A 19,791-nucleotide genomic window follows, 5' to 3' on the forward strand; every position below is an offset into this window, starting at 1 on the left:
GCAAAGCCTGCGAAGCGCCTCACCAAAGTGGCTTTGTTTGGCTCCTGGTGCGAGGTGGCACCCAGACGTGGAACTCTGGGGTCAAACCCCCGCCCCAACCTTGGGGTGATTTAGGGCTGCGCCCATGGCGCTGGGCAGGTCCCTTGCGGCGCGCCCCACGCTCTAGGGCGGGGGCCGGGCGGTGGCGGCCGGGGCTCCTCCCTCTTCGGCCGGGGCGCCCCTTCTTTTAACCCGCGCGCGGGGGCGCCCGGGCCACTGGGCTCCGCCGAGCAGGCGAGCGGTCAGGGCAGAGCCAGAGCTGCGCGCGTCCGGTTCCGAGGCCGTCGCCAGCCCGCCAGCATGGCCCCCTCAGCGGCGTCGGGCGTCAGCAGCCTGCCTAGCGGTTTCGCGGTCTTCACCACCTTCCCGGACCTGCTCTTCCTCTTCGAGTTTGTGAGTGGCTGGCGCGCCCCGTGCCGGGGAGGGCTGCAAGAGATGGGTCGTATCGCCCGCTCTCCTGGGGCATCTGCACGGCGCGCCGCCTGATGCGCGAGCAGCGAGCGTCCTTGAGCAGTGGGTAGCCCGGGGAGGAAAGTCTCTTCCCCACGCCCACTCCGCAGTACTAGTTTGGCCCCTTCAGGGGGAACCGTCTTCTAGACTTAGGTGGGAAAATCGAACTCACAACACTTATTAGATATCCGAAGCCAGCCCCGGCCCACGCCTTGCGCGCCGGTTCCAAAGCTGCGCTCGCGACCTGTTTCCAAGGACCGGGCAGAGGCAGCCTTCATTGGAGAGCGACGTCCTTGTAGAGGTGCCCAGCTCTCTCCAGGGTTAGGATTTTGTTTAAAAATCAGCAAAAGAAACCTGAGTATTACCAAGCGAAGTGTGAAGATTGGGTTGGTGTCACAGGCGGTGCCGAATCCAGATGATTTTCTCTTGAACGTTTCTGGCGAATGAACGAATTTGCGACAACTTTGATCTGTAAATAATAAAACTGACTCTCGTTTGCTCCGCCACAGTCATTCTGCCCCGGTGTGGGGGGTGTGGGGAGGGAGAAGGACCCGTGAGAGCCGTCCCTTGCCTTGGCTGACCTTGATCAATCCAAAGACTTCTGCACCCGGCGCTGGTCCCTCCTTACGCTGGAGCCTCCCAGCTTCGGCTCCTGGCTGCACGAAAGCGCTTCCTATTCTGGGCTCCTGTCGGGAGGCTTCAGACCACCCTCAGCCGAAACTCCCCAGGGCCCCAGAGCCTCACCTAAGGGCGGGGGGGGGGGGGGGGGGGTCGGGGGGCGGTGATGTATTTCTTATGCGGGTTTGATGCCCTGAGCCAGGAGACTCCTCTCCCTGCACCTCCACCGCAGAAGTGGCTGCCTGGAATGTCACCTGGAAAGGAAAATGTCCAAACCTGTTTAAAAATGGGACCCCAGCTTCTTCTCTCCTGACTGGTTGGGGAAGGTGTGAACAGCAAAGGGAGAGGGTTCCATTATCCATGGAGGGTTGGGAGAAAGGGCTGAGGGGGTCAAGGTTGCCTACTGGCACCACATTACCGACCTTGAGCCCAACCCTGTGTGTATACAGAGTGACTTCAAATCCTGGAGCTAACCAGATTCCAGGAAGTAACATCTAGAAGAAACCCTGGACACTTCTAAGCTCAGCCACACCATTTATAGGCGGGGACACCCAGGCCCAGAGTGGAAGGGGCTCACAGTCACGGCAACATTCCTTCCCCACATGGCTCACCTCTGCACTTCTCTCCAGCACGTAGCCTGAAAATGAGCATGTATAATAAGTAATGGGTGTTTCCCTTGGAGGCTACTGTATTCACAAAGGCAGAATTTGGTGACTGTAAGTGATGAAGGCTAAAGGTGAGGTGAGGTGGGGCAGAGAGAGTTTTAAGCAACAAAAGGACTTTCCTGTATCTCTTGAGTTGCCCTAATGAGTGTTTACTCTGCCTTTGTAGCTGTTTGGGGAGCATGATAACAAGAATCATAAGAAAGTGTGTTGAGAATTCCCTGGTAGTCCAGTGGTTAGGATGTCACGCTTCCACTGCCAGGGGCCTGGTTTCAATCCCTTGCCAGGGAACTAAGATCCCGCAAGCCACTCGGCATGGCCAAATAAACAAACAAATTTTATTTTAAAAGTGTGTTAATTGGGCTTCATGCAAAAGACTGGCACACCCTCCTCCCCTTGCCCTGACCGGAAGAGGCGCATGCGCATGCGTGTTCACAGCAGCAGTGTTCACATAATCAACAGGTGGAAACAGCCCAAACGTCCCACCCGCGGGCGAACGGATAAGCAAACTGTGCTATTCCACGCAATGGGATATTATTCAGCTGTAGAACAGAATGAAGTGCTGATACAGGTTGATAAATGTGAAAACATTATGCTAAGTGAAAGAAGCCAGACAAAAAGTTTCCATAGTGTACGATTCCATTCATATGAAATGTCTAGAACAGGTAAATCTATAGAGACAAAAAGATTGGTGGTTTACCAGGGGCTGAGAAGGGAGGGAAACGGGGAGCAGCTTAATGGGTATAGGCTTTCCTTTTGGGGGGATGAAAATGTTTTGGAGTTAGATAGAGGTGGTGGCTGCACAACATCGTGAAGGTATGAAATGCCATTGAACTGGTCAATTTAAAATGGTCCATTTTCTGTAGTGCCAACCTCACTTCAATTTCTTAAAAATTAAGACCTATTTCAAATGTTACAGAAAAGTATATATAATACTTTAATAGGTACCCATGTAATTGTCACTCAACTTTGTCTAATCTTAATATTTTGCCTTATTTTCTCTCAGTATTAAGGAAATAGAGCTTTCAGATGACATCTAAGCCCCCTGGGTATTCTGCTATTATCTAACTCTCCTCCCTCCAGCCTCAGGACGACCCCTGGGCTGTGTGCTCAGGGTTGGACCTCTACTGCACACCTTACTATCTATGACTACACATGGTGTGATTTTATATATTTTCTAACTTCATGAAAGTACTATCACCCTGTACACATCCTTCTGCAACATGCTTTTCATTCAACTTTGTTATGAGGTTTATACACATTGACACTCTTTATTCAGTCTTCAATTGGTGGACATTTGGGCGATTTTCAATTTGTTGCATTTTGATATTGCAGACGGCACTGCCAAAGAACATTCTTGTATTTGCCTCTTTGGGGAATTTCTTGTGGGAACACACAGAGATTTGACTTGCTGGGTCATAGGGAATGCACACCCTCGTCTTCCCAGATGTTAGCACGTTGCTGTCCTAAAGGGTTATTGCAACTTACAGAGCCAGAAGTGGAGTTTCCAGGAAGATGGTGAAGCTTAATTCAGCTCAGGACCCCCACTGGCTCAGACCCCTTCCAAGACTCTAACTCACTTTGTGTTCTTTTATAAAGAAGGTACCCATGTTGTATAACTTTCCCGACCCCACCAGCAGCTTATGAAAGTCTCCATTGTTCCTCATCTTGCCACACTTGGTAGAATCAGACTTTGTAATTTTCTGCTCGTCAAGTGGGTATGAAAGGCGTGATTATTTTTTAAGTCTGTGGTCCCGCGAGTTGTTGATTACTCCCGGTCCATATTCTCATGCCTGACCTCCCAATAGCCTGGGAGGTGCAGATGTCAAACTTTCAACCTCTAGGGTCAATAAGGTGGAGCTCTGCTCAGCTCCCAAGACAAGGAAACTGCCCATAGAACAGGGAAGGGTGGTAGCTCAGGATGGAGCATGGCAGCTTAACTCTAGCCCTGCACCCCCACCCCTGAGCTCCTGACTTCTGAGAGCTGCAGGGTCTTCACAGGAAAGGGAAGGCAGGCCCAACCAGGTGGTGTGACCCTGCCTCTCTGAGCACCCCAGAGCCACAGAGGCCATGCTGCTGTTGTAGACAGTGGGGTCACAGGTGTACACCCATTCAGATGCAGGTGGAATGTCCAATGTCTCCCCTCCCCCAGTAACTCCACCCAAGGCTTTGCTTCTGGCCTCTCCCTGCACTGCCACCCAAGGGAGTTTTTCCTTTTGGAGCCAAGGCTCTGGCTCCCCTTCCTCCTCTTCCCTGTAAGCCAGGGGCTTCATGACACTTGGGACATGTTCAGAAAGCGGGATGTTAACATAGGATGTTTTTTGTCTCAGCTCTGGCCAGGGCCCCAACAGGAAACTTCGGTCACAAGTGCTGGGAGAGACACCTCCCTTTCAAAACTTGCGAAGGGAATGCCTGAAACCAGGTTATGTAATAAACTTTAACCCAACTCCCTCCTCCCCAGCCTAGTAGAGGCAGAGCCACTGACAGAATGGCTGGACATTAAGAGAGAACATTTCTTTGGAAAGAGTGTGCTAGGGGTGCCACCCACATCTCCAGGGCGCTACCCCTCTGACTGCACACCTCAGGAGCTGGAGAATTCAGAGAAGGTCAACTGGTGTGGGGCAAAGCCTGCAGGGTGCACTTTTGGAGGTGGGGGTGGAGGTGGGGAACCACCTGGAATCAGTTGGCAGTGTCAATACTTACAGTCGATTCTTACAGACATAGTAGTTACTATGAGACTGCTTCTGGGACCCAAAGTGACTGGGGGCTTTTTATTATTTGAGGGTGACCATGAAAGTCCTGGGACCCACCCTAGATTTTCACCTGTCTGGGGAAGAATAGCACCATACCTTCGGGACTTGCAGTGGGGGTGGGCAGGATGACAAAGCAGTTTTCTTACCGGTGGTCCACGTTCTGGCTATACTGGGAAGGCAACATGAGCACTCCTAGGAGATGAGAGATGTAGACTCACAGAAACCTAGTTTTTCAGAGCTGGTGGGAAGCTGAGGCTCAGAGAGGGGAAACAGCTTGCCTGGTAATGCAATCACCAGGGTGGCACTTCTTGCAGTGACAGCAGAGCTCTCCCAGGTTCCTGCATTCACCCCAGCACCCATGATGAACTTTTACCTACAGCAGAAGGGATCATGCTGCCCACCCGGCAGCCCTGGGCAAGGCCTGGTTGCCTCTTCTCCCCCCAGGGAGTGAAGGAACAGCTCAGAGCCACTGGGGAGCTCACACCTGCCTAGGCCTTGTTGTCAAAAACACACTGGAGGTTCTGAGTCACTAGGTCGTGGGCAGGCCCAAGAATCCACATTTGATAAGCACTGCACGGCCCCTATCATCCAGCTAGGTTTGGTCACTGGGAGGCCAGTCTGCCCCCTCAACATTTAATGGGGGACAGGATACTGGAGACAGTTCTCGGTGAAAGGCTTCGGCAAGGAGCCAGGTGCCTCGAGGCTCTCCTGTGTTTGGGGGCAAGCACCCTCTCTGCTCCTGGGGAAATTTTTCTGCTGCCTCAGCCAAAGACCTCTCCTACAGTCACCAGAGAGTGGGGGCCAGCCCCGCTGGCCAGTGCAGGATGGTGGCTTCCCTGGCTGTGCCCACTGACTCCTGGCCTGTCTCTCCTTGAGCTGCAGGCTCCTCCCTGGGGTTGTTTAGAAGGAGGTAAGGGCACTGCTGGGTTTTCTCCTTTCCTCTTCTCTAAAGGGAGGGGAAGAATTATAGGTAGAGGTCTCTCAAGGGTTTGTCCTTGGAGCTGAGAAGTGACTTTTCCAGTTTTTCGAGAATGGAAGGCCTGCTGTTATCAGGAGTCAGTGACTTGAGCTGTTCTCTGGAAACTGCTAAACCTGCTGATGCGGTTCAGCTCCAGGACCCTCGTGCATTTGTCATCACAACCAAGCTGCCTTGAAAAAGATTGCTTTCAAGCTTTCTGACTGGACGCAGATGGGCCCCCCTCACTGCTGGAGTGCTTTCAGAAGAGAATAGGCAGGTCCCAGGTGCCCCTGCAAGGCACCGCTCACACTCAGGTCAGGCCAGGGACAAAGGCCAAAGGCCGGCTATCTGCACCCACTCCCTCCAGAGAGGGTGGGGGAGGGTGTCGTGCAGCCAGCTGAAGCTGGTCCTGCGGAGCCTTAGGAATGCCTTGGCTTTTCTTTTCTTTTTTAATTGAAGTATAGTTGATTTATAACGTTGTGCCAATCTCTGCTGTACAGCAAAGTGACTCAGTTTTACACATATGTATATTCTTTTTTTAAGTATTCTTTTCCATTATGGTTTATCCCAGGAGATTGGATATAGTTCCCTGTGCTATACCAGTAGGACCTTGTTGTTTATCCGTTCTAAATGTAATAGTTTGTATCTACCAACCCCAAACTGCCAGTCCATCCCTCTCCCTCCCCCCCGCCTTGGCAATCACAAATCCGTTCTGTCTGTGAGTCTATTTCTGCTTTGTAGATAGGTTCATTTGTCCCATATTTTAGATTCCACATATAAGTGGTATCATATGGTATTTGTCTTTCTCTGTCTGACATGCTTCACTTAGTATGATAATCTCTAGTTCCATCCATGTTGCTACAAATGGCATTATTTTGTTCTTTTTTATGGTTGAGTAGTATTCCATTGTATACATGTACCACAGCTTCTTTATCCAAGGAATGACTTGGCTTTGCTCTGGACTCAGAACGCATTATCTGAGGGAAGGGCTGGGTGTGGGGACTGGGCTACCTGGGGCCTGCCTCGAAGTGGGATGGGGCCAGCCAGTCTGGACCTGGATGGGGACTGGGGGCTGACTCCTCGTGGATTCAGTGCTGACCCCCGGCTTCCACCCTTGATACAAGCCCAGCTGGGCTTCCTCTTGGCCCTCAAGTATGGGTTCCTGGACTTGGTGCTTTGGCCCAGAGGCCACCGGGGTCAGGCATTGATGAGATGCCCCGGCAGGCATTCTCTCCGGATGCTGATGGATGTGAGGACAGTGGATGAATGACACCCCTGGTCCCTGAAGCACTAAAGCCTTGGGGAGGTGTGGGCCAACTCCTCACAGGTTCCAGATTGTTCCTCGGAGCATGAAGCATGGCCCTGGTACTCTCTTCATTGTGGGGCTCCGACTTGTCTGCATTCTGGTGGGAAGTTGTGGTTCCTGGTAGCATCTGGGTGGGTAGCGTCTAGTGGTGTAACGACTTCCTAGAGTAATGTAGTGGCCTTGATTCTCTGCCACGCTTAGCCCTGCCACGCTTAGCCCAGGCTCTCTGTTGCTCCCACCATGTGACTAATATTCTGCTCACACTGGGGCAAAACAACCCCTATGTTGAATCATTTTAATACACCAAGGTCCTAGAACCTAAAACAAAGTATGTAGGAACTAAAAGAAAAGCCTTGTGACCAGCCATCACACATTGATGTGCACGGGCAGTGGGAAGAAGGGCCTCACAGCCAGTCTCAGCTGACCCAAAATTCCACGCTGGAGCCTTGGTTCCCATTAGAATGCAGTCAGGCTGGGAGGGGAGGGGGCAGGAAGAGAGGGGCAGGGAGAAGGGGAGAGCTACCCCCTCATGATAACGACCAGTGCCATGGAGAGAGATGGGGTGGGTACTAGGGAGGAGATTTCCCTGCGACCTGAGGGAAGAGGGGCTCAGGCCTGGACAGGGGCCACTTGCAAGTCCTCACTTGCCCTGTTAATAGCAACTACAACCTGAACTCACACCTTCTCTCTAAATCTCAAACCTCTATCCTCCTTTTCACACACAGACTCAAGGCCCCCTGAGTCCTGGTCTCACCCTAAGATTAAAGAGACAGGATCTAAGTCTATATTGGGAGGGTGATGCCATGATGGGTCCCCCAGAAGGAAGAAGGCTGCTGAGGAAGGGGCCAGGAGGGCAGAGTACCTCGTGTAGGAAAACTGAGTCAGGAAGCCTCAGCACCACTCCTGGTGTTCATGTGGAGTAGTCAGAAGTCAGACTCCTCAGTTGGCAGAGGGGGAGAGGGTCGCCAAACAGAGAGTCTCTGAACTGCCCCAGACGCCTCCATTGGGTTCGAGGAGGGGACCCTGTGCAGATTTCTGGGCTCTGTCCCTGTTCTGGGCAGAGATGTTTAGCTGGTCACCCTCACTGGGGCCCTGACACTTTCACCAGGACCTGACTCTGCCCTTGGTGACCCCAGAGCTGCTCGAGTGGGGCTTGGCAGCAAGACTGGATGAGAGAGGACAGGACGGGAGAGATGGGCTCCATTTATTAGTGTGTCTTTGAATAAAGTCTGTCTCCCTGGACATACCTGCCTTCAGTGCTGCTGTTTCCTCTCAGTGTCTGTTAAATGCATGAGAGAATGAATGAATGAATGAATGAGAAAGTGAGCAAGGGAAGGAAGCCTTTCCTTAGACTTGCTGGGAGCCAAGTTCCTCCCTACGTGGGCGGTGGGGCTCACAGAAGAGCAAGTGTTTGTTTCCTGCTCTCTCTGCCTTTCAGAACAGGAGGAGTCCCCAGCCTCCCTCTCAGGCCCCTTTTCTTGGGTCTTGGGAAAGGCTTCAGTGCTCTGATCCCCCCTCTCTCTACACCCTCCTGCCACTTGGTGTTTGCGTCCTCTTGACTTGGTGCCTATTCCCTTCTCTGCAATAGCTCATCCTTAACCAGCCTCTACACACACACACACACACACACACACACACACACACACACACACACGAAAATCCCCTCTACTCTACCTCACGGAATGACTGATTTTTTTTAGTCAACCAAGGCTTAGAGCTGGGACTGATACTTCCCCTGGAAGACAGTTATTCTACTGGTCTAGTCACCTGCACAGGCCCTCCCAGCTTTGCAATGACTCCTGGCTGCCAAGAGAGTTTAGTGGATAGAGACACTTCCAGAAACACGAATTGGAGATGCTGTTCCTGGTGGCCTTGGGAGAGCACCTGAGGGCTCGGAGCTGTCAGCAGCTGGGACAAGTCTCACTGCTGTGTCCACCTCTCTTCTCCCTTTTGCGGGGGGTGGGGGGGTGATTTTTGCTCACCTGACCGAAGTGGCAGGACTGCTCAGGGTTGGGTGCCCGCCTGTGTTCTGTGGCCAGTTTCCTTTACTTCTCAAGAGTTCAAGGCACAAGCTCCTGTTCACATGTGCCTTCAGGGCCACACCATGCCCTTGGAGCTTGGGAATTCTGATCCTGGGCTCTGAGGGGCCACACCACCAGGTGTGTGTGTGAACAGCCCTATGTGGATGTCTTCTTTGGGTGAGGTCTTGCCTTGCTATTGGAAGAGTGCCTGCTTGTGGTGAACTTGACAGAGTAAAATGGAGCTCCAGAAAAATATTCAGAGAATTTGAGCAATTCTTCTGCCTTGACCTCAGTGATCCAAGTCCTGCAGCAAAAACACTGGACCATTGTGGACCCAGAGCTCTTAGCCCTTCACAAGCAATGGAGACGCCCTACCAATCTCAAGAATGTGCCGAAGAAGTCCTCTTCCCACTTTTGTAACCGAAGCTCATTGTTTGAAGGAAGACTTTCTCATTTTTATGTCCTTTGTGTGTCCTCCTACAGAGGCAGACACATTTTCCTCTACTTTTGATTTCTGGCAGATTGTAGGTTTTTCTCTTTTTTATGCTTTTGAAGTTATTTTAAAATTCTGGGTCCCAACAAAGTCTGGAGAAGATAATTGTGCATGTTGAGATCTTGACTTACCGGGGTTTTCACGTAGTTACAGGTGAGGCTTCGCCCCATTGTATGACAGTTGTGGCAGTGAGTATTTGGAGCCCTCACTGTGTGCCAGGCACCTGGTAGGTATAAACTCATTTCACCCCATCCCCATCAGGTGGGCACTACTGCTATCACCATTTTTCAGATAGGGACCAGAGAGGAAGTAACTTGCCCAGGGACAACCAGTCGCCCAGCAAAATGGGGCAGAGCTGATTCAGACTCAGTGATTCTGAAGTCTACGCCCTTAACCACCCTTGCCTGCCTCCTCGGGATTAATTCAGAAAAGAAAAGAGAGAATCTACTCTGAGTTCACATGAGAGCCTTCCCTGAGACCATCTCCTCAGGACATTTTTTTCACAAAAACCATTTGATGGGGTAGACCACAGCTAAAAACTTTTTAAAGTCTTTGGATAGTCTTTTGTCTAGTTTTGTACAACATGCTTGGTTTTTACAGAACCTCACCTCTGCTCAGCATCCAAAACCAGACTGAATGAAAGATGGGCAGTTTCCAGTCCTGAAACAGGAGGGTGCATAGAGGCCTCAGATCCCCAGATTCACTCCATTCACAGACACTGAGGCTGTGTCCCATGTCTAGAGGACACCCAGGGATGAGCGACTCTCATATTCAGGGCAAGACAGGGACGGAAGCTTAAGGAGAGGAAAGGAAACTCTGTACCAGAGCTAATCAGGATCTGGAGAGGCATCTTGGCTTGCATCGCTGGATGTTGAAGACAGGAGCCATTTCTCCTTGTTTGATAGGAGTTACCAAAACATCATCCATGGACCACTTGTGTTACGGAAACACATTCCAAAGCCTTTGGCAATGAGCCTGGGATATCTGCTATATATCCTATAATGCTGCTTCTCTCCTGGGCATGAGACCTGGGCACTGGGTTTTTTGAGGTGACCCAGGCAATTCCAGTGTAGAGTGAGGGCTGAGGACCACAGAGCCTTAGCCCAGGCCTCACTCCTGTTTTCTAGCATGGGGATCTGGGACCCAGAGAGCAAGCTCAACCCTGGTGACTCCTGGGCCACCCAGTTTAGAGATGTTCATCCGAGGCCATCCTGGCCAGCTGCACCATCTCTGCTGTGGAAGACAGTGACCTGGGTGCAGGCGGGAGTGGTGGGAATCTGGCCTGTTGACAGAGATGAACAGAAACTTGGGCCATGCCTCCACTTGTGTGACTGATGTTTCAAAACGACTGCCACTCAGTGTGCTTCTTGGGAGTTGGGAGCCCCTTCAGGTTCTCTTTAGGAAGGGAAGTACCTGAACCCTCACCTACCCCTTTGCTCTTGTCAAATATTTGGCCAGCAGGGTGCTGAGGCCAGGGTGGAGTGGACTGCTCCCTGCCCGGGATGCCTTATCTCCTGGCTGTGGGTGCTAGGCTTGCTCTGTTTGCTCTCTGCAAACTTTGTAGGTGGAGCAGGGCAGGCGCTGGCTTTGCGCCATGATTCTTGCTGAATCTTAGCTTTCCACTGAGCGGGGCCTGGGATGCCTGTGAGGTGGCCCAGCAAGCAGTCCTATGTGAAGGTCACCATTCCTCAAGCCACACCTCCTGTTTTCCTTGTCCCCTAGCCTCGTGCCAGCTCACGGCCTTCCCAAGCCCTCACTGCTGCTCCAGCATCCTTTGGGCTTGGCATGTACTCTTTCCTCCCCTGGAAAGCCTCATCCTGACCTTCTGGCCTAAGTCCACCTCTCCTTTCAAGACTCAGTTGGGGCCACGTCCCAGTCGGGGCTACAATCGTCCTGCGTTGTCACTGGCTGATTCTGCATCTGTCTGCACTGGGCTGCCGGCATCCTGGGTGAGCGGTCTTGCCCCTGCTGTTGGGTGGTGCCGGGCACAGGACCAGAAGCTTCACGCTCATGCCCACAGTTTCAGGCAGTCTGCACCAGCCGGCAATGTGGGGAGTGAGCTGCCAAGTGCCACTTACAGATGAGGAAGCCAGGGCCCAAGAGGTGCAACCATATGCTACAGCCTCCTCCAGCAGACTCGGTGGAGAGGCCCTCTCCCGTCACGTGCCAGCCACCCTCTGCTCATGAGATGGGCAGGCCAGGTCCTCCCTCTTCTTCATGCCACACTCCTGCACCTTCTAAATCCAAGTCTGTCTCAGCCACTGGCACAATCACATCTTTTCACTGTCCCTTACGGAAAAGGCTCAGCAATCCATTTGATCTTAAAGTTGACTATGCATGAAACTACACACACATCTTATTCTACCACAGTCAGGATTTTTATTTAGTGGATTTTGCTCCACTTAGGTTGGAAAGTGTGTTCTACTAGCTCTCAGTCATTAGTAGAGGAATTTTCTGGTCAGAGATGCCCATATATGATGCAGCAGACCCAACTTGGTTTTAACACCTCCAGATTCTTCACTGCACTGATTTTTCTACCCAAATGTGATTGTCTCCTGAAGCTTCTCAGCTAAGAGGCTCAGAGCACACCTGTGAGGATAGTGCTACCTCTTACTCAGCAAGTGGGCAGCAGGTGCAGGGAGACGGGGTCAGGGTACCACGTGCATTCACCCCACAGGGGACGCAGGGCTGGGAGGACAGCCCGTCCTCAGCCCCCAGACCCTCAGGAGGATGGTGCCAAGCTCCGCAGTACTTGGACCCTCTGACTGCAAAGCCATCTCTACCCGTGTCCCAGCCCACTCCCAGCCCAGGCCTCCTCTGCTGGGGACCGTGGAGGAGGCTGAGGTGACTTCACTGGGATGGAGAGGGACAAGGAGAAGGGGAGACAAGCACAGAAAATCCCAGCTTGGTTTGTGCCTCGTCCACAGGGGGAGCCAGACTGTGCCACTGGGCTTATGACCTCTGGGTCTGTCCTTATGCTTCTCTTTGAAAACATGGGGCTCCCTGACCCTGAGGGCACCAAGTGGGGTGTCTTCTGGATAATGACAGGGGGAGGAGTGCTTCTCTCGTTCCCGTCCTAGGACATCCAAGGAGACCAGGCTGACCTGAGCCCTCTCCACTCCAACCCACCTCTAAAGGTCAGAGAACTTCTGGGACTTGGGGGTTTAAAGGTCAAGGTTTTTCTTTTAAATGCTGATGATATAGTGTGAATAATTTGTTTGGCCAAGTAAAGACCAAAAGAATCTGCTGGTCACTACCATTTTATAAAAGAAAGAATATTTTGGGGAGTTTCCTGGTGGTCCAGTGGTTAGGACTTGGCACTTTCACTACCGTGGCCCCAGGTTCAATCCCTGGCCCACAAGCTGTGCAGTAGGGCCAAAAAAGGGAGCAAAAAACAAACAAACAAAACAAAAACAAAAACAAACAAAAACTAGGAAGGACATAATCTCAGAATTTGCCCTTCCACTGATAAAACTGGATGGCATAAGTCCTTTCTACAGATAACAAATTTTTAACTTACAGGTGCCTGTTCCCCCATCTCACACATGTGTCAGTACCACACTCACAGGGATGTTGTGAGGGTTAAATGAGTTAATATTTATAAAGTGCCCCTGGTTCCCCAGTGTGACCTCTGGGTCTGGCCTGACCCACACCCCTTCTCTCCCTCCCTCTGCAGGTCTTTGGGGGGCTGGTGTGGATCCTGGTGGCCTCGTCCCATGTGCCTATCGACCTGATCCAGGGCTGGGTCATGTTCACATCTGTGTTTTGCTTCGTAACCACCACTCTCCTGCTCTTCCTGTATGTAATTGGCGCCCATGGCGGCAGAACTTCCTGGATCACCCTGGTGAGTCCCAGCCCTGCATGTTTGTGGGGGGAGGGGCTAGTACTGGACCCTCTCCGCAGGGAGGCGGGTTTTCCAGTGCCGGGTGAGGTGCCCTGTGGATGTCCCCCACCCCTGCTCCAAGGCTGGGCTGGCCACCCTTCAGCTCCGAGCTGCCCACAGCGGCCCAGGGCTCCCCGCAGCAGGAGGGCAGACGGAGGTGAAGGCAGAGGCTGCCTGTCGCTGTCGCTGCCTGGTTCTCTGTGGGCCTGCTCTGCTTCCTCCTGTGTGACTGCCCCTTTCATGGAAACCAGCAGCCCAACAACCCTCCCCGTACCTCCTGCACCTGCCGGGCCCAGCTGGCATCTCCCACCACCCAGGAGGGCTGGCTTCCATCTCGGGGGAGGGGGACAGGGTGCTGGGGCTGGTCCTGCTGCCCAGTGTGAGGCCACGCTCACTGCCCAGCCCCCAGTCACCGCCTTCTAGAGCAGGGTCACCAGAGAGGACTTGGCCAGGGAAGAGGGATGGTCTGTGACCTCCCTTCTGCATGAATTCTGCCTTGAGGCCCATGAAGGGGGTAAACTTACACATGGGCCACCTGCCCTCACGTCCCCTGAAAGGGGGTGTGCCACTGGCCAGGCCTCTTAGTCTCAAAAGGCCTCCAACCTAGACTTTAGAAACCACCTCCAAATCATAACTACTCAAAAGCCTGCTCTAGTGTTTTGTTTTCTGGAGCCCCAATCCCTGGCTCCTCCCAAGAAACAGCTAACAACAACAAAACAGCAAGGAAAATGGCCTGAGCCTCTCACTCTGTATTGGCTACTGAGGCCACATCCAATCTAGGAACTGTGTCTGAAGCTGACGCTTCTCAGGTCCAGAACCAATTTCTACCAATCCCAAGAGGCCCTCCCCAACCCATTACTAGGTCCTACCTCAAGGGAAAGCATCATCCCTCCTCCATCAAAGTCCTTACTCTGGTCTCCAAACCAGTGAGAGAAAACTCAGCTCAGCAGTCCCTAGTTAATCAATGTCTCTGAGAAGACGGGCAGGGTTGTGGGGGTCAAAGGATGTAGCAGAGGATGATGGAGGTCCATGCCAGGCAGGGACAGGTGGGGTGGACAGGCCCTCCTGGGACCACAACTGCTCCACATCTCTACATCTGGGTGCCCCATCTCTCTAATGGCCCTCTTTGACCCTGCAGGATGCAGCCTACCACTATATGGCCTCCCTGTTCTACTTTGGTGCCTCTGTCCTCCAAGCTTTGGCCACCATCCAGCTGCAAGTGGGCTTCATTTACAAATATTACCATGAAAACATCGCTGCTGTGGTGAGTCCCCAGTCAACGTGCCCTGTTCACAGCTCCCACTGCCCACTGACAGAGGTTCTGAGTGGAAGGCTCCCCAGGCCCTCTCACTTTTTTATAGTCCACTAAATTTCAAATAAAATAAACCTTCCCCCCATTTTTGAAGAAACAAAGCCCCAGGAAAGGGAAAGCATGTGCCCCAGACTCCCTCGGCCAACGATCAGTGCTGCACTGCCCAGGCCTGAGCTGGCCAGGGGTCTGAGCCTGGGCGGGCTTTGAGGAGGCAGATGTGGGAGGAGACAGGCCTGCGGGGCCTGGACTGTCTGAGCTCTTGGGAAGAATCTTATTTACCCTCACAACAGCCCTAGGATGGAGGTGCTGTTGTTATAGCTATTTCACAGATGGAGAACCAGGGCCCCAAGAGCATGCACAGCTTGCCCCAGGGTCACCAGGAACTGGAGAGGCCTGGTGTCCAAGCCAGGTGCTCTGTCACCCACACCCTTAGCACCAGTGTGAGCAGAGGCTCTGGCCACTTGGGTTCCTGGCTCTCCCTGAGTGTCTTCCAGGGAAGCACACAGTCAGGGCAGAGGCAACACTGAGACCAGGGATGGAAAGTCGAGTGGCCAGTGTCTCCCAGGCCCTGGCTCTGGGGCTGTGGGGAGGCCTTTCCTGGGGCAGCGTGTCCAGACCCCCAGAGGTGGGTGGTTGCTGCGGGGATTAGGCCTTCCTCTCTTGACAATGGTGTCTCCAGCCTGACAGCTCTGAGCACCATGGTTTTAAACAGTGGGCATTGTTTAAAAACTAAGAAAAAATTGAGAAACAACAGTCCTCAGAATTGTAGCAAATCCCAAGGTCAAATGTAATGACAGACCGTAGCATGTCCACCCCAGGTGCCAAATCTGTGCCACCCCCACTCCTTTTTGGGAAGAGTAGAGCAGAGGCTGACAGAAAATCCACAGGGTGGGCACTGCTGGGCTCTGGGAAGGGGGTTAGTGAGGGTGCCCTGCCTGCTCCCAGAGAAAGGGTCTGGGGGAAAGCTCCTCAAAGCCTATCTGCTGGTCCCCAGGGGCTCATCCACTTCCCCGGGGAAGCCACACACACCCCTCAGCTCCCAGTCTACTCCCCAGTCCATAAGCATGGCCACCTCACGTCCCTGGCACCCCCTCAAATGTCCCACACTGTGGGACCCTCTCCCACATGGGCTCATCTCCCAAGATGGCAGGCCCCTAACCAGGAGCACAGCCAGGCAGCACCTTGGTTGCTCTCCTTCCCTTGGGAGACTGCTCACCTGCCTCCTCCATCACCTTCGAATGACTCTGTCTCTTCACCCCCTCGCTAGAGAACCATACACACCTTCCCATCCCAATCCCAGAAGCCTTCTCTCTGAACAGACATCAGCCAGGCATTTGACAACCGTTTCTGTAAAATTACTGCAGACGAGGGCAGTGAGATGCAGATGGCATATGCATAACGGGCCAGCCCTTGACGGAACCACCCAGGCGGGGGGAGTTAATGACCTGCCCACTGGGCTGATCTCTAGTTGAGAACCCCTGGGCTCTACCGTGTTCCAACTTTTCTCTTTTCCTGTCTATGGAAATGCGGCAGGAACAGGCGTCCAGACAAGTGAGCAGGATGCACGTGTACGGCTTGATGAATTGCCATAGTTCGCCCATTATTCATCATTCACAAGCCCTCTGTGCAACACAGCATCCAGATTAAGAGACAGAACGTAGTAAGCACCTCCCAGGAGCCCCCTTCTTGTCCTGCCGCGATCACCGTGCCCCTTCACTAAGGACGAGCGCTGTCCTGAGGCCGAGCTCGCTGCCACTTCGCCTGCTCTGGACCTTCCTGAGCGTGCTGGGCCCTCTCCCGTGTCTGGCTTCTCTCTCTCCGCCTCAGGTTCCTGCGGCTCGTCCGCATTGCTGGGTGGGACGCAGAGGTTTGCTCTCTTTGCTGCTTAGGGCCCCCACTGATGACCACACCAGCATCTATTTATCCCTTCCGCGGCGGATCACCTCCCCCCATCTTTGTGAGCTGAGCTGGAGAACCACGAGGAGGCCCCCGCAAAGTCAGCAGGGCCAGAATCAGGAAGCTAAACGTTGCCAGCAGGTGGAAACGCTGGGCTGAAGCCCCCCAAGGGAAATATGAGCCTGGTTCAATGTAAAATCACATCTTTCTATTCAAAATATCAGTTGTGTCCACGCACAGGGGAGAAGGGATCATGATTACACGCTCGGGATTTCACCCCAGACCCTGCCCAGCCACCACACGCCCTTCCCATGGCCTCGGGGTGGAGGAGGGGGCAGTCCCGGGATGTGAGGAGGCATCTCAAGACCTTCACCCACACACCCCGGCCTTTGGGAGCATCTGACCTCCTCTCACCCGCCTCTGTGACCGCTCACCTGCCTCAAAAGCTGAGCTTCTGCCTCTCTCCTCAGCTGGCAGCACAGGGAGGCTGCTCCAAAGGGATCCCTAGGATTGGTGAGAGTTGCCTGAGAGTAGCTGGAAATTTCTGGAGAAACCTGGAGGTTCCTGGATCTTAACTGTGGTGGGCAATAATGGCAGCTGCTCAGGGAGAGGGGCTTCTGGGGGCCTAAGTTCATGTCCACGCGTGGCCCTGGCCCTCAGTGTCCCCCGTGTGCCATTTCCTGACCTCGCTTTAAGATACGGGTCTGTTTCCTGTTCCTGTGGCGACTTCTGAGGTGCTTCTGCCAAGGGTGTCCATTGGGTCTGGAGTCCCCCACACAGCACACTGCTCCCTCCTGGTGGGCAGAGGTATCTTTTGAGGGGCTTCTCACGCATGTGTGACGGCTCCCTTCACGCAGGGCGTCGGATTCCCAGACGCGTTCTCTTACCTTGGTTATTAAATAACTCAGGTTACTCACCGCCTCTGGCAGTGAGGGTGAGGTTCGCCCAGGTGTGGAGGCGGGGGAGAGCAGGCACTGGTTTTATGGGAATTTTCGACAGTCACGGGAGTGTAGCCACTCTGATGTTATGCCTGGGTTGGAAACTGTTGACCCCACACCGAGGGTCACACGCCAGGTGCAGTTATTTGCTTGGTGGCAGGAAGCCTCTGGGGGCCAGCCACCCAGAGCAGGGCGACAGTCCCCAAGCGCACACAGCAGGTCAGGGCCTGGACGGGGCACAAAGTGACCTTCTGCCACATTTCCCGGCCTCTGCTCCCAGCAGCTTTCTCAGGAAGCCCCCTCCTTTTGGCAAAAGCTCAAATTCTCTCTTCCCCGCCCCAGTCCCTCACTTCCTGTTACCTGGTTCCCTGACCCATGCTTGTGAAATTCAGAATCTTACAGTAAAATTCTGCTCGGGGTCTGAGGCTCTCCAGGCAGCATGGAGACCTTAACCAGAGCCAACAAACCCACGGGGTCATATTCTCTTAGCCAAGGCCGCTAGGATCCCAGCTGGTGGACTCTGGTCTTACTGGTGTGCAGGAAGGACGTTTTCCATGAAAAGCAGGGGATACTAGCCTGCAATTATCACTTGAAGGGTCTCTGAGGGCCCTCGTTTCCAGTTGAGTGACACCAACATGGTGATGTGCGATGGCATACAGTTGACCCTTCACACCAAGTCCAGTGTATCATTAGGTCACCTGGAGTCTGTGCTGAGAGCATTCTGGGTCGCACCTGGGCTCTGCAGGAAAGCATGTCTGCATATGTAATGGCAAGCAGTGGCAGTTCACACACTTCAGAGCTGTCAACCCCGAGTGCCACATGAGCAGCCAGCCCAGTGTGGATGGCCCACGTCTTTCTTCTCCCCATGCACCCCCATTAATGGTCAATTATCTTTGTTTCAGGTGTTTTCATTCGTAGTCACTCTGCTATACGTGGTCCATGCAGTGTTTTCTTTAATCAGATGGAAGTCTTCCTAAAGCAGCAGCAGAACTTTAGCTGAAAACCGAGGGTGTTAACTGATTGGCCCACCTTCCAGCATAACACTTTAGAATGCAGAAATGTTCTTAACAGTGGATAAAGAAAGAGGTTTACTCTCCCACATACCTTCATGTCAGAGTAAGGGGCTTGCTACATTTCTCCTCCAACTATTGAGCTGTCTTTCCAAGATCCTTTCCTATTTGAAAGGGGGCAGTGGGAGTGGGAACTGAGGACTGTGATCTGAGAGACCATGAAACTGGACTGCTGACTCCTGGACTGGATCGTGAGAACCGTCTATCGGAATTTTCCTTGGGCCCTTTTGAGTGTCCATCTTGCAGCAAGTTTCTCCGTCTTCATGGGTATTCTACGTCTTCAAGGATATTCTACCTGTCATGGGAAATAAAATTTACCCAACAAATATCTGCAGATGTCCATGGTGGGATGTGAAAAACCCTTGAAATACTTTATAAAGTGCCTTTATGTTCAATACTTTCCTGGGAGTGTTTTTTTTTTGTTTTTTGTTTTTTGTTTTGGTTTGTTTGTTTTTAATTCTCCAGTATGGAGAACACAATCACGTCAGCTTTCTTTCTGAGGAATCCTTAGCTTAGACCGAATCTCAGAGGCAGCATCAAAGGGCAGTTTAAATGACAGTTGTGTGTGCCCAGTCATTGCGTCTCAGAGAGCCCAGTGTGGGTATCCCATCCTGCCCAGGAACCAGGGAGGTCAGAGGGCTTCACTCTCTCTAGAAACTCACTGAGCACCAGCCTGGGGGACTCCCTCTTTTTCCTACAAAACAAATGGGCCTATGCTCAATTAGAAAGTCTTTAAGCCAAAAGAAAACAGGGATGGAAGTTTCGTCTCACTCTATATGAAGCTGATCAGAAATTTTCTGGGCAGTCTGTTCTAAATTCTATTCCCATTAGGAATGTGGATAAGAAGCTGTTATTAGAATTTCCTTGGGCCACACCACAGGAGAGAAAGGGGACCAGGCTACAGTGTGAAATGAAGTACTGTGACAAATGGCAGTGCTACCTTTCGGGTATGAGATGTCTAAGTTGGGAGGAGAGAGGATGATTAGGAAGGAGGGCACTCAGAAATCCTGAAAGCTCAGCTCCAGTTATGAGATGCTCCATTTCCCTTCACTCAAGGAAGGTAATGATATTTCAGAGCTGGGACACCAGAACAGGGGCCTCAAAAGCTGGTCAGATCCCAGTGTGGAGGTGCAGAGGCTGGACAACCACTTGCTAGCAGGCAAACAGAGCAAAGATTGAAGCCTCAAGCAGAGGTTTAAGTAGTTGACATCTTACTCCTTCCAATATGGGGACCCTGTGACTACACTGGGTCTCAGTGGTATCTTCAGGAGCTGTTTATTACCCCAGGGTAATTGTATCAGAAGAGGCCACTTTCACTGAGTCCACTTAAATTAAGTTAAAATTTTATAGTATTAGGAGCAAAAGATGATTGGGGCCATATCCTGAAAAATA

General features: G+C 52.6%; 1 protein-coding gene across 1 annotated transcript; it reads left to right on the forward strand.

Moving 5' to 3' along the window:
* The first annotated feature begins 237 nt into the window (after window positions 1-237).
* Window positions 238-18,794, forward strand: MAL (mal, T cell differentiation protein). Its single transcript, XM_057742353.1, has 4 exons — window positions 238-432; window positions 12,977-13,144; window positions 14,322-14,447; window positions 18,232-18,794. Exons 1-4 carry the CDS (start codon window positions 340-342, stop codon window positions 18,304-18,306), a joined length of 462 nt encoding a protein of 153 aa, XP_057598336.1. The 5' UTR covers window positions 238-339; the 3' UTR covers window positions 18,307-18,794.
* The last annotated feature ends 997 nt before the right edge of the window (window positions 18,795-19,791 follow it).

Source organism: Hippopotamus amphibius, chromosome 7 (genome assembly GCF_030028045.1).
Source record: "Hippopotamus amphibius kiboko isolate mHipAmp2 chromosome 7, mHipAmp2.hap2, whole genome shotgun sequence".
NCBI classification, from domain to species: domain Eukaryota; kingdom Metazoa; phylum Chordata; class Mammalia; order Artiodactyla; family Hippopotamidae; genus Hippopotamus; species Hippopotamus amphibius.